This window comes from Odontesthes bonariensis, chromosome 2 (genome assembly GCF_027942865.1).
Source record: "Odontesthes bonariensis isolate fOdoBon6 chromosome 2, fOdoBon6.hap1, whole genome shotgun sequence".
In the NCBI taxonomy this organism is placed as follows: Eukaryota; Metazoa; Chordata; class Actinopteri; order Atheriniformes; family Atherinopsidae; genus Odontesthes; species Odontesthes bonariensis.
Window position 1 is genome coordinate 2517753 of NC_134507.1, and position 14756 is coordinate 2532508.

The window sequence follows — 14756 nt, forward strand, 5'->3', positions numbered from 1 at the left end:
CAAAACGACCTACTAGATGAACTCTCATGAGTCGGGACTGATGCGCCGCGCGCAGCCGTCTGCGTCAGTGACGTGTTACGTTAGCTGTTTAGTGCCACATTCAACAAAAAAACAAAACAAAACCCGGTAAAAGTAAGGAGAGTAGAAAAAACAGCACCAAGAAGCTAATATGGAGAGCGGGGAGGCCACCGTGTTCATGGTCTGCATGATGGTGATATTAATCATGGACGATCACATCAGGCGCTAATATCGAGGCTGGAAGAGCTCACAGAGAGTCAGGAGATACTTTTTCATTTCATGAAGAAAGAAAGGAGAGCAGAGCGCTGCAGACAAAGGAGACAACGTGTAAGTTTAACTTATTAAGCACGCGCCGGTTCTGTCTGTGTGGTATGATGAAACATTTCGGCCGTGATAGCATGACATGGGGCGGAGCTACCGACCACCAAACACCTCCGTCAGATGTTAATTTATCAAGCAGAAGCAGTAGTTGCAGTTGGCTAAACCAAAGATCCTCTCTGAATAAACGCTACGTTAGACTGTTGAGTTGTTGTCTAGTTATATTCCCGGCGTAAAATTTACGTCTTTTAATTACGACTAGAACAGGTCCCGTGTTTGCCTAGTTTAAAGCTGTTAGCGCTACCAGTCCCGACATGTTTCTTCTGTGTTATCTATTTGCTAACACAGGACGGTAGATTTTATACTCTGCCATTATGTAGTTCTAGTCTACCTGTTGACTGTCGAAATTCCACGATCTAGTAGCAACCAGTTCCAAGTAGTAAACACGCATTACAAGTTGACAATTATTAATCGTTAGATTAATCGACTAATCGAAAAAATAATCTCTAGATTAATCGTTTGAAAAATAATCGTTTGGGACAGCTCTAGTGAGCAGCAACTGTGGGAAAGGTCCAGATGAACCTGTCTGCAGATTCTCCAGAACATCTCTGCTGTTCATGTGCAGAAACAGCTTTTAGGGAACTAAACTACTAATCTACACTGACTCATGAAGTCAATGAACACATCAACTCACCGGAACTTTCTGCAGTTCCTCACAGCTGGAATCAGCCTCCTTCGTCCCCCAGCTGTTGTGTTGTACTCATTCAGGTCGAACTCCTCCAGAACCTCCTCTGACATCTGCAGCATGTAGGCCAGAGCTGAGCACTGGATCTCAGAGAGTTTCTCCTCTGATCTGTTCTCTGACTTCAGGAACTCTTGGATCTCCTGATGAACTGAGAGGTGGTTCATCTCCATCAGACAGTGGAAGATGTTGATGCTTCTGTCAGGAGAAATTTTAGACGTGGTCATCTTCTTCAGGTTGTTGATGACTCTCTGGATGGTTTCTGGACTGTTCTGTGTCTGACCCAGCAGGCCTGCTAAGAGTCTCTGGTTGGACTCCACAGAGAGGCCATGAAGGAAGCGGACAAACAGGTCCAGGTGGCCATTTTTACTATCGAGGGATTTCTCCATGACTCTCTTCAGGAAGTGATTCAGAGATGAGTAACTGTAGTCTTCTCCCAGGAAGCTCTTCAGCACCTCTTCCTTCCTGCTGGTGTAGCAGTGCATCATGTAGACTGCAGCCAGAAACTCCTGAACACTCAGATGAACAAAGCAGTAAACTGGTTTCTGGAAGATCCCACACTCTCTTCTGAAGATCTCTGTACAAACTCCTGAATACAGCGATGCCTCTGGGACATCCAGCCCACACTGCTCCAGGTCTTCTTGGTAGAACATGATGTTTCCTTTCTCCAGATGTTCAAACGCCAGCCTCCCCAGCTTCAGAAGAATGTCCCCGTCAGCCTCCGTCAGCCCCTGTGGACCCGCCTCAGGTCCCTGGTGGTACTTGTTCTTCTTCCTCTGTGTCTGAACCAGCAGGAAGTGGGAGTACATGTCAGTGGTGGTCTTGGGCAGCTCTGCTCTCTGCTCGGGGGTCAACATGTGCTCCAGAACTGTAGCAGTGATCCAGCAGAAGACTGGGATTCCACACATGATGTGGAGGCTCCTGGATGCCTGGATGTGGGAGCTGATCCTGCTGGACCGCTCTTCATCTCTGAACCTCCTCCTGAAGTACTCCTCCTTCTGGGCATCGGTGAAGCCTCGTACTTCTGTTACCCTGGCGACACACGCAGGAGGGATCCGATTGGCCGCTGCGGGCCGTGTGGTTATCCAGAGGCGAGCCGAGGGAAGCAGGTTCCCCCTGATGAGGTTTGTCAGCAGCACGCTGACTGATGACTTCTGGGTGAGCTCAGACACAACCTGACAGCTGAACTCCAGAGACAGTCTGCTTTCATCCAGGCCGTCCAGGATGAACAGAAGTGTGCAGCCGGCCAGCTGCTCTGCTGGGAGCTGCTGTAATGTTGGGTGGAAAACATGGAGCAGCGTGAGAAGACTGTGCTGCTCCTCTCTGATCAGGTTCAGCTCCCTGAAGGAAAGCAGAATCACCACACTGACATCCTGGTTCTCCAGGCCCTCGGCCCAGTCCAGAGTGAACTTCAGCACTGAGAAGGTTTTTCCAACACCAGCGACGCCGTTGGTCAGAACCACTCTGATGGCCCCCTGCTGCTCAGCTAAGGCTTTAAAGATGTCCTGGCACCTGATGGGAGAGTCATGGTGGATCTTGGAAGCCGTCTCCAGCTGCCTCACCTCATGTTGGGTATTAACCTCTTCACTCCGCCCCTCTGTGATGTAGAGCTCAGTGTAGATCCTGCTGAGGAGGGTTCCACCTCCTGCTCCATCACTTCCTTCAGTCACATGTTCACATCTCCTCCTCAGACTCATCTTATGTTCATCTAAAACCTCCTGCAGGCCAACATCTGCTGACCAAAGAACAAATGAGACCAAACACAAACAGATTAGATTCAATTCACCACGATTTGTGCTTCTTTATCTTTCTGACCCCAGTTGAACATGTTTTTGGCTTCTCACAGAAAACTTCTTTTCCTTCAACCTCGCAGTAGAATGATCAGTAAACAGGAAAACAAGGCTGATGTTTTAAAGGAAAAACAGAGAGAAGCTGAAGTTTAAACCACTGAGATTCAGTTAGAAATTCAAAAAGTCCTGAGAGCAGAACACAGAGAGACTTTAAATCATGATGGAGTCCCTTTAGCTGTTGGTGGAGCTCCTCCAACCGAGTGTTTCTATCAGTTAGTCAGCATCAGTATAATCAGAGGGAGCTGACTCACATGGTGCTGAGCTGAGGACAGCCAAACAGTTTTAGACCATGTTCCACTTTATCTGTGTTGTGTTCTGTGTCTGAATTTAGATCCAGTGCCTCCAAACTGTGTGAACAAACACACTGAAAAAAGGGACTTTTTGGTGAAGTAAACTATATCAGAGTCATAATTTCTACCTTGTATTTTTAAGATTCAGTAAGAACTTGAGTTTCTTAAGTAAAATTAAAACATTTTATTAACGTAATACATTAATTATCGGGGGAAAGTAAGTTTTACTTAGGTTTCCTCATATAATTTAAATGTTAAATAGTTGCATGTACATAAACCTAGAAATACTACATAAACTTTACTGTGAAAGTATATCGTTTTGAAACGCCTGCACGACGCATGCGCACAGTACAACAGGATTGGCGCTCATCCGTACTTTAGGTGCAGGAGCACAGAGCGAGGGGGAGCACGAACGATTCATTTCACAGGTAAGTTATTACTGTTCTTTTTTAAATTTGAGATAATATATAAGTCTGTATGTAGTTAGACGCAAGATATGTCACTGTTCATAGGTTAATTAATAAAGACTTCAAGGCAGGCGGAAAAATTAAGAGTCTGCCTGACCCAAATAATGTTTGTTATCTCAATCTGGCTCCCCTGTGCTGGCCTTGGCTGCCAGCTGCAAACTTTTTCTCCTGTTCCATCGCTTTCAAGGACAATGGCCTGAGACAGTGTTTTACAGATCTACTTGCACACTCACACACACACGCTCACTGATTAACATACGCAATTCTCACACCTCTTCACCGGTCCGAATGCTTGATGTTGTGTTTATGTTTTGCTTTTTTTGTGCTCAAACTGTATCCTGGTAAGGGTAAAGTGTGAAATATGATTTTTTTCTCCTCCTCTCACCTAACGTGGTACCTTTCTTCTATCTGGCAGCGCTCATCACTGAGCTGCATGGCCACGGTCACCCGTCTCCCTTGTTTTGTTTTTATGTTGTCTGTCTGGATGGGTGTACTGGAACTGCTTGTAATTTCCCCCTCGGGGATTAATGAAGTATCTTGAATTGAATTGAATAAATTTAAAGTTAGCATAACGCCACATTGGTCCGTGCTGGCCTGTAAGTGTGTGTGTGTGTATGGTGGGGGGGTATTTTACTCAGGATTCATGTTTTTGTAGTTAAATGAATGAATCGATTGTTTATTACAAGTTCTACTAGCAAATATATCTGTTAAGAAAGTTAAAAAGATGATAAGGAGGCACGGCAGCTTGGAGGATGCTTGTGATTGGGAGATGCAAGTAGATTTAGGAAATAAGCTTGTTGTTCCCCAGGAGATAGCCTCTACAAATCTAAGGCCTGATATAGTCTTGTGGTCTAGGAGTAGAATGAGAGTCTGTTTCATAGAGCTGACTGTTCCTTGGGAGGAGTTAGTAGCAGAAGCATATGAAAGGGAAAAGCTTAGATATGGGGAGTTGGGGGCAGAAGCAGAGCAGCGAGGATGGAAGGTTAGAATCTGTCCAGTGGAAGTAGGATGTAGAGGATCTGTTGTAAAGTCTGTTGTCTCATTGTTGAGGGAGCTGGGTGTAAGTGGACAGAGTGTGAGGGAAAGAGTGAAGGAAGTGTCAGATAAGGCCGTAAAGTCCAGTCAGTGGATTTGGATTAGAAGAAGCAATAGCACCTGGCGGCACAGCAGGGGGAGCACTTAGGGTAAACAGACGTTTGGAAAAAGCAAAGAAGAAGTTCAAGATATTTCAAAAGTTGTAGAATACCAAGGCACTCATCTTCTTAGTAGTTTGCCCATTTTATGCGCAAAACATGATTAAAACACTTCGACGCGTTTCGGCATCAAAAAACAGACATGTAATACACATATAAAAATAAACATTTGTGCTTAAAGAAAATGACAATATTCCAAATTATCATTTAAACCCAGATATAAAGTAGCTTTTAATTTGAAGATCCAGTAGCTCTCTCGCTGGTTTAATTGTTTTAATCTATCGCCTCCTCTCATTGTTTGTGGTATATGATCAATACCTATAGCTTTTAAAATAGCAGGGTTACTATTGTGCTGGTCTTTGAAATGACAAGCCATTGGCTAGTTCTCCTTTTTTGTTCTAAAAACTTGTGTTCTGAGACTATCTTGTAACCTGCGTTTGGTTCTGCCGATGTAAAAAAAAAACATTACAGAGGGGACATTCCAGTTTATAAATCACAAATGTTGTTTTACAATTAATAAAATGCTGTATCTCATATGTTCTTTGACTATGTGTATCTTCGAAAGTTTTACCTTGAACTATAGTACGGCAGTGATTGCAATGACCACATTTAAAGCTACCTTGCGGTCTCTTTGACAGCCAAATGTTTTTAGAGGGTGGTGGTAAATAGCTATGGACAAGTTTGTCATTTAGGGTAGGAGCCCTTTTAAAGCTGAAAATAGGAGGCTCTTAAAAAACATTTGTCATTTTTTCTGATTATGTTTTTAAATGTGATTTGCTTTAGTGCTGAACCTTGTGGAAAAGAAAACTCTCCCAGACCTTTGTCTGGACTTCCCGCTTGTTAACAGGGATTGTCGGTCTAGGTTCTTAGCTCTGTCTTTGGCACTCTGAATGATTTTCTTTTTGTAACCTCTTTTAATAAATCAATTTTCCATTTAATTTGCCTTCACCTCAAAAGAATAAGTTTCATCACAAATTCTTTTCAATCTCTGGAATTGACCATAGGGTATGTTATCCTTTAAATGTCTGGGGTGGAAGCTTTTTGCATGTAACATAGTGTTGCGAGAGGTAGGTTTTCTATAGATGGTGGAATGCAAAAAATTTTTCCTTGTCTTTGTAAATTTCCAAATCTAGAAAGCAAATGCTTTGTTTGTCAAACTCCAGAGACAGTTTGATGCTTTCATTGATGCTACTTTATATCCGGGTTTAAATGATGATTTGGAATATTGTCATTTTCTGTAAGCACAAATGTTATTTTTATATCTGTATTACATGTCTGTTTTTTGATGTTATCTAATACTTTGTTATATTTGTAGAGACTGCAGAATGAGGCCCCCTGCTGACCACCATTGATATCTCTGTTTGTTTGTCTGTTTTTTGTGGATTACCTTTGTTAATAAGTGGTTTTCCATTGGCTAATTGGTCCCATCCACACACTTGAGAACACTAATGGAATGGATGTCTTTTAATTCAGTTTTGCCACACAAGAAACTGTTCACTTCCTGACGAAGGCTTCATGCCGAAACGCGTCGAAGTGTTTTAATCATGTTTTGCCCATAAAATAAAGGCATTTTAACTACTAAGAAGATGAGTGCCTTGGTATTCTACAACTTTTGGAATTAACTAAGCCTGTCACCAAAGAGCAACATCTCTACTAAGTACTAGTTCCAGGTAGCACTCCAATTGGACTTGATTCTAAGAAGTTCAAGATATTTAAGTGGAGGGTGTGGCCCATGTGATCCTTTTGAAAACAGGCGGCCATTTTAGGTGAGTTGGCTTTGAGTGATGTGTATGGCTTTGTTTCTGCTGGCATTTTTTGTGATTATAGGACTGTTTAGGTGAGTTTGTCTGCTGAATCTGCTGGTGTGTCTTGTCTTGCCTCCACCTAGTGATGGCAAAACGAGGCTTTTTGAAGCATTGAATCATTTTGAACCATTGTGTCATAAAGTGGTTCATTACCCGAAGCTTCATTCAATTCCCTTGGGTGACATCTACTGGCATAGCGATTGTTGCACCATATGAAGCCCTGCGAACGTGATGCATATAATAACACGATAATAATACTTATGTATGTATGTGTGTTGTACATATGGGTTTGTAGTACCTCATTAAAGATTGATTAATTTACCCATGAAATGATAATTTGCCCTCTCCGGGTTGGGAATGAGATCCTTCCCCAAGTGGAGGAGTTCAAGTATCTCGGGGTCTTGTTCACGAGTGAGGGACGAATGGAGCAGGAGATTGACAGACGGATCGGTGCGGCGTCTGCAGTGATGCGGACTCTGCACCGGCCCGTCGTGGTGAAGAAGGAGCTGAGCCAGAAGGCGAAGCTCTCGATTTACCGGTCAATCTATGTTCCTACCCTCACCTATGGTCACGAGCTGTGGGTAGTGACCGAAAGAACGAGATCGCGAATACAAGCGGCTGAAATTAGTTTCCTCCGCAGGGTGTCTGGGCTCTCCCTTAGAGATAGGGTGAGAAGCTCGGTCATCCGGGAGAGGCTCGGAGTAGAACCGCTGCTCCTCCGCATCGAGAGGAGTCAGATGAGGTGGCTCGGGCATCTGGTGAGAATGCCTCCTGGGGCACCTGTTTAGGATGCCTCCTGGATGCCTGGTGAGAAACGTCCCACTGAGAGGAAACCCTTGGGAACACCCCGAGGAAGACCCCGGACACGTTGGATCTCGGCTGGCCTGGGAACGCCTCGGGGTCCCCCCAGAAGAGCTGGAGGAAGTGGCCGGGGACAGGGACGTCTGGGTTTCTCTGCCCAATTTGCTGCCCCCGCGACCCGATCCCCGGACCAGCGGAAGATAATGGATGGATGGATGGATGGATGGATGGATGGATGGAATTATAATTTAAAAACAATGTGAACATTTTTGGTTTGTTATTCATATTTTCTTTGGGAGTGTGCTTGGTGTAATAAAGAGGTAGAAGGGCACAAATGGTCAATTTCTCCAGCTTTGGAAAATACTCTGTCACAGGGAACAAGGAAATGTTTGGGTCGAAATATTCCCACACTTTAGAACGCTTCCTCGATGGTTGCTCCATGAGAGAATAATCCAAAACTCTGAATATCAAAAAGCGAGAGCTGAACGGGGACATGAACAGGGGCTTTAGCCATCTTGAATGCACTGAATCGCAGCAAATGTTCAAAGCTCCGCACATCAACTCGAAGCAGTCAGCTGACTCGGTCGGAATGAAGCAGTGAAGTGGTTCAAACGTCATCAGTGACGTCACATGAAGCAAGCTCCAGCCCACTGCTTCAATATAACTACCCTGTCGAGTTTGAAGCGTGCTTCGGAGCTTCGGTGTTGGAGGTAACATCACTACCGCCACCTCTGGCACCCTCTATAGCAGGGGTGGGCAATTAATTTCTTCAGGGGGCCGCATGAAAAATCTGAAATGTGTTGGAGGGCCGAACCAGCAATGACTCAAATTTAATATTGACTTGTGTTTTCTCATTATATTTCTTTTTATAATAAAATATTTAAATCAGATTATTTCGGTAATAAATAAGAACATTTAAATATTTATAAACATGAATTGTGGTTTAGGTTGAAGTGAGAATTAATACTAATTCTATCAAATTAATAGTTAATAACAGTTGCAGTTTAACATTTAGTTCATCCATCTGAGCAGTCACATCAACAGTAAAAGCAAGATCTGCCAGCCAGTCTGCCTCTGAAAGCTGAGGGATGGCATGTCCCTTCCTCACACTGAACTCCTGAATCTCCTCTCTCAGGTCCCAGAAGCTTTTCAGCACTTTCCCCAGACTCAGCCACCTGACGGCTGTGTGGTAGCTTAGGTCACTGTGGTCAGTCTCAGTTTCTTCTAAAAGTGAAACCATCTGTCTATGATTCAGTTCCCTTGATCTGATAAAGTTAACAGTTTTACTTACAACATCAACAACGTGATTCACTTGTAACACTGACTTGCATAACACTTCCTGATGTATAACACAATGAAAAAAAGTTCATTTCTGCCACTTTGTCCTGGATTCGCTTTAACAGACCAACTTTTTTTTCCTGTGAGATTTGGACACCCATCTGTTGTCACGCCCACCACTTTGTCCCATTTCAGCCCCAAGCTTTCGAGACATGCATTTACCTCAGCTAAGAGATCACTCCCCGTTGTTGTCCCTTTCATTGACCGCATGTCTGCCAGCTCCTCCGTGATTCTGAAGTCTGCATTGATCCCGCGCTTGAAGATGACATATTAGTGCAGACGAGTACACCAAACACTCCTTAATAAACTCTCCATCAGAGAAGGGTTTGCTCTTTCTAGCAATCTTGTGCGAAATAACAAAACTTGTCTTGACTGCAGCACCTCTGGATGGCAAACGTTTTGTAAAAAGTGTTTGTTGAGATTGCAGCTTGGCGAGCAACACAGACGCCTCAGCTGCGCGCTCTTTTTCTGAAAAGTTATTGTATTTCTCCCCGTGTTTAGTCATGTAGTGACGGTGGATATTATACTCCTTTATAACACAGCCACTGACACACCACAAACTAAACACACAGTAGGGGTGGGCGGTATGCACGGTATCATACCTTATGCGGTATTTTTCACCAACGGTAGAGATTTTTTTGGCATACCTTATACCGCAATAGCTCATGAGTCCGGGAGTAATGCAAAGTTTTGAACATTCGCTTGGATATGCCGGGCAACAGTAACCGCAAGACAAGGTAACACAAGTAATTTGTTTTACCACCTGTGGGCTAACCATGCTCCGGAATATGAAACGAGTCAAAGCCGGTGTTCTGTCGATTTCTGCTACTTGTCGAGATTTGCTACTTTGTGGTTTTGCGCATGCGCCGAGCCGATTTTCTAAGTTTCGTTTTCACGCCCATAATATTTTGCTACCCTGCGTCTCAGCTGGTGTGTAACGGTAACATCCTCAAAATCCTGATTATTTTCTCTTTTGGTAGACATGCAAAGTAATAAAAAACTTATCTTATTAACAAGCAGTTAGCTTAACATGCACAAACGACGACTCAGGATTCATGTTTTTGTAGTTAAATGAAAGAATCGATTGTTCATTACAAGTTCTACTAGCATATATATCTGTCATGTGTAAATTGTTTTATTCAGCTAGACAAAATAAAAAGTTCTGCACGGTGGTGTGGTGGTTAGCACCGTCGCCTCACAGCAAGAGGGTTTCAGGTTCAACTCCCGGCTGGGAACTGTCTGTGTGGAGTTTGCATGTTCTCTCCGTGTATGCGTGGGTTCTCTCCGGGTACTCCTGCTTCCTACCACTGTCCGAAAACATGCATGTTAGGTTGATTTCTGTCTCTAAACTTGTCCTTAGGAGTGAGTGTGAGCGTGTGTGGTTGTTTGTCTCTGTGTGGCCCTGTGATGGACTGGCGGCCTGTCCAGGATGTACCCCGCCTCTCGCCCAATGACTGCTGGGATAGGCTCCAGCCCCCCCGCGACCCGACCGACGGATTCAGCGGGTATAGAAAATGGATGGATGGATGCAAAACAAAATGTTCATTTACATTTGTTCATGATACAGTTTATTTCTTATTAAGTCTAATTTAAATATATTTCTGTCAACAGAAAGCAAATCAGAACAGAACATTATTCTCATCATTCAGGCAAGTAGAAAATAATGTATGCATGATGTAATATTGTTTTGTTATTTTCCCTTATTCATCCATTGTCCACAGCTCAGAATACAAAGCTTTGATTTGGCGTATTAATTCAGTCTGATGTGAGTTAATAAAATGATTCTTTAGCTTGAACTGATGGTGTGTCTCTGTTGTTGTGTCCATGTGAGTCAGGTCCTAACAAATGTTGTGTTGTTCTGTTTGAAATATCTGACCTGGTGCAGCTCTGGATCTTTCTCCACACTGGGGACAGGAGGAGCCTCCTGAGGGAGCAGACTGGTCCCAGTATGAGGTGATGCACTGTCTGCAGAACCAGTGTCCACAGCTGGCAGAGACCGGATCCTTCAGGACGTCCTGACACAGAGCACAGCAGGACAGCTGCTGCTCCTCACAAACACCACTCCTCTTCCTCCTTCTGTCAACACATGTCTTCATCACTAAAATCCTTTTAAAATAACTCCATTTGGCATCAACTCTGCTGTTTGATGTGAATACAAACTCAACCCTTCCTGCAGCAACATTTCACATTTGGTTCAATCCTCAGTTTGAGCTGACTTCACTGTGTGAATATTACTGCTGCTGCTCTACAGAAAACATTTCATTAGATTTCAAATCAGTCCTAATCCTGTTCTACATTTGCTCTTTTAGAATTAAGAAATAAAAAACTCATTAGTAATTACAGATAACCAATAAGTGTATTGATAAAGACCTGGGCTGATCAAATAGATTCTAACAACACTGGCTGCAGCTACACTCTGAGATGATCACATTTCATTCCACATCCATCCACTGTGACCCCCTGAGCTGTCAGAGGCAGAAAACAGACCATCACTGACAGACATGTGGTCCTGTTCAGAGGCCATGTTGCTCCTGAACTGGAAGAAGAGTTTAGATTTCCAACACAAACCAAAATGATCAGAAACTCAGCTCTGTAGCCAGAGTTTTGGGTTTGCCACATCAGATTGTGCACCACCATCTCCTTGGTTTGACACCAGACTGAGTGCTTTTCTCCCATTTGTTGTCATGGCGACGAGAGACAGCAGCAAGTTAGTGCCTGTGCTAACCTAGTTAACAGGACATTGAGCTGGTTTGGATATAAATGCTGAGTTTAACAGAAATAAAAGAGATCAGGAAATGTCCTGAAATCTGTTTCAGTTGTCTTACTTTGTGTCTGAGGGTCCAGCTTTATTACTGAAGTTAAGAGGTTCTCCTTTGGACCAGTCACTCTTCAGAGACAGACAGTCGGATGTTGGAGACTCTGCTCTCCGTCTGTGCAGCTGAACTCTGCAAACACAAACATGCTGTTATTCATATACACATACACCTAAAATCATCATCATCATCAACTTTATTATATAGCCTTTTAACACAGCTGTGGCTGAAACAAAATGCTGTACAACACAAAATAAAAGAAGGCTTAAAACACAAGAACAATGTAAAAACAACAATAAACAACAACAATATAAAAATAATAAAAACAATAAAACAATACTAGAAACAGAGTCTCATGCTGGGTGAAAAGCCAGGGAATAAAAATGGGTCTTAAGACGGGTTCTAAAAATGGGCAGTGAAGCGGCTTGCCTGATGTGAAACAGGAGGTCATTCCACAGTTTCGAAAATGATATATATGAGGAAAATAAATCACTTCCTGAAGTGGATCTAGTTCCTTCACCTCGTTCTTTCATCAGTTTGATCCATCACATCTGTGACATAGTTGGTCAAAGCATCTGTCCATCATGTATAGATACAGAATATATATATATATATATATATATATATATATATATATATATATATATATATATATATATATATACACACACACACACACACACACACACACACAGTATACATCAGGCCCGGAGTGTCTAATTGGGAGGACCGGGATAATTCCCAGTGGGCTGGTCTGATGTTGGGGTTTAGTCATGGCAGTGGGTTTATGTTAATGTCCAGGGTTCTAGCTAGCGCAAACTTGCGTCGCGGCCTGCTATGCTACAATTTTGGACCGCTACGCTTATTTTCAATACAGCGTAAAGGGATTTTGTCTGTATTTATTTGTATAATAACGCCAGATCAATGCCATTTTCACCTTTCTGACAAACTTGACACATTTTTCGCGATGGCACCCAAGAAAGGTTGCGCTGCCTGTCAGTACAACCGCAGACGAAACTGTAGCTCCAGGCAGAGGCACTCCGCGTCCTGGGCTCCTAGAATCTCTGGTAAGAGTGCTCCGTAGCCATGGTTACTCACACACGCAGAAGCGCACACGTAAGGGGATTCGGCAGAAATCATGTTAGTATAGCTGTAGCCTATTTTAACCCGTCCCTATTTGAAGTAAGCAAAAACGGTCAAGGTTGCTGTGCTTTTTCAAAGCTTCTTACATACAATATGTGATGAGCTGATCAGGTTATCATTTAAGCTGAACGTGCAAAGAACAGAAAACAGTCCTCTCCACGAAAGATATGGAATAAAGCAACCACAAATGCTCTGTCTCTTTCTCTGTCCTACTTGTTGTCATACCTAGGCCTACTGTTTTTGACGATGACAGCCAAGAAAGGTTGCGCAGTAGTTAGTGCAACTGCAGACGAAACAGTAGGCGCTCAGCGGCTCGGAGCAGCTGAAGTAAAGAGTGTGCGTTTTTACCTCTGTCAAGCAGGTTAAGTTTTTGGTTGCGTTGGTTTGTCTGTCTGTCATCAGGATAACTGAAAAGTGTGTAACTTTAATAAACATTTTTTTTTAATCTCTATTCCTAGTTATGTCTAAGTTTTAATGTCTTCTGACAAGGTCCGTTATGAAGGTAACACACTGCCAAAAGCAAAGATGGGAACATCTCCCATTAAGACTTTATTGTTTTTAAATTACAATTTCTCCCTTTGGGTACCCCTAGAATGGCCAATTTTTACCTTAAATTTCCAAAATCTCCGTATCATCTTTCCATCCCCCCCGGGCTTGGTCGCTTCGCTCCCTCGCCTACACCACTACGCTATAATTTCATCCTAGCTAGAGCCCTGAATGTTTATGCATTTTGGCTTTTATCCAAGAGAGGTTGAAAGAGGTGCGATGGGAGCCGTATAAAGTTATTCAAATTAATTTTGAATAAGTGGCATGGGGAAAGTGGACTTAGGGTTAGGGGATGCGAAGGTATACAGAAAGAGGAAATGGTGTTTCTGTTTGGGATGAAATAATGTGTTCAAAAACTATTTTTCCGAAAATTATTCTAAATGATTTTTTACCATTGAGGCTTATACAATTGTTAAATTAGAACCTCGTTATCTAAATGAGTTGGGTCGTGAATCCGTGTAAAGATCTGTATATACGCCTTCTTTATAAAGTTAACTAGTCGCAAGTTTGCCGTAAAAAAAAAATGTAGTTGGGCTGTCGAGGTCTAAACACTAGCAGCTGTGAATCAAATAAAGCAGGTTTTTTAAACTCTTACACTGAATGTTTGCTGCTTCAATATTTTCCGCGATTGAAAAAGAAACGTGCGTGTTGAGGATGAGGAGCAGCCTGAACCGGAGGTATCAGTCTGAAACAGCTGAACAGTCCCACCAGTGTAATTAGCCATGTTATTCATTTGTTTACAATGAAGATGTGAATATTAATACAATAAAGTTCCGTGTGACCAATTATTAACGAAGGAATTCTTTTGAAGAATTTTTATTCTTAACCCCCCCCCCGTGGCCCACCACCACACATTGCCTTCACATCTGTGGGACACACTGTAGCTTCTTAATAATCTTTAGTGTAATGACTCAGTTGATCCACCAGTGTAAAAAGTAATAATTACCTTGTAAAAGTTGATTATCTGAACTATAATTACACTGAACGGTAATCAAGGAGTGCATCCGAGATACTAAAAAAGGTACAAGGATTGTTTGGAGAGCTTGGTACTACAGCAGTGGTCCAAAATGGCTTTAAACCCCGATGGAAGTGAAAAATTTATGAAAAATGGAAATGTAGTGTCTCAATAAGGTCAAAATGTTATAAAAGTCTATGTGTTTACGAATAGTTTTTTGTCTAAGAAAGTGGTAGCTAATTGTTAAAAAGTATACACATTATACAATTAATTTTTCCTAAAGTATTTGGTCTGCCTTGTCAAAATGTCCTGCACTGCAGCCCTGTGGTGTGGATGTGCCTGCCCTGATCTGGGCGTTTCCGTTTTCTCAATTCAGCGTCAAGCCAGATTTTAATGTTGATTGTTGTTGATATTGATGTTCAGGGTCCCCCCAGGATTGTTAAACCTAAATTTAATACTTTTAAGACCTTTTTTAAT

At 42.7% G+C, this 14756-nt stretch overlaps 1 protein-coding gene across 2 annotated transcripts in view; it reads right to left on the reverse strand.

Annotated features, from left to right (window-relative positions):
- The window catches only part of LOC142388710 (NACHT, LRR and PYD domains-containing protein 12-like), a 245195-nt gene that overhangs the window by 18218 nt on the left and 212221 nt on the right, over window positions 1-14756 (reverse strand). For both annotated transcript variants that reach the window (XM_075474271.1, XM_075474279.1), the window contains 3 exons: window positions 11648-11767; window positions 10699-10898; window positions 1031-2810 (listed from right to left, as the gene is read on the reverse strand). In XM_075474271.1, coding sequence (XP_075330386.1) covers window positions 1031-2810; window positions 10699-10898; window positions 11648-11767 — 2100 coding nt within the window. The remainder of the gene's footprint in view (window positions 1-1030; window positions 2811-10698; window positions 10899-11647; window positions 11768-14756) is intronic.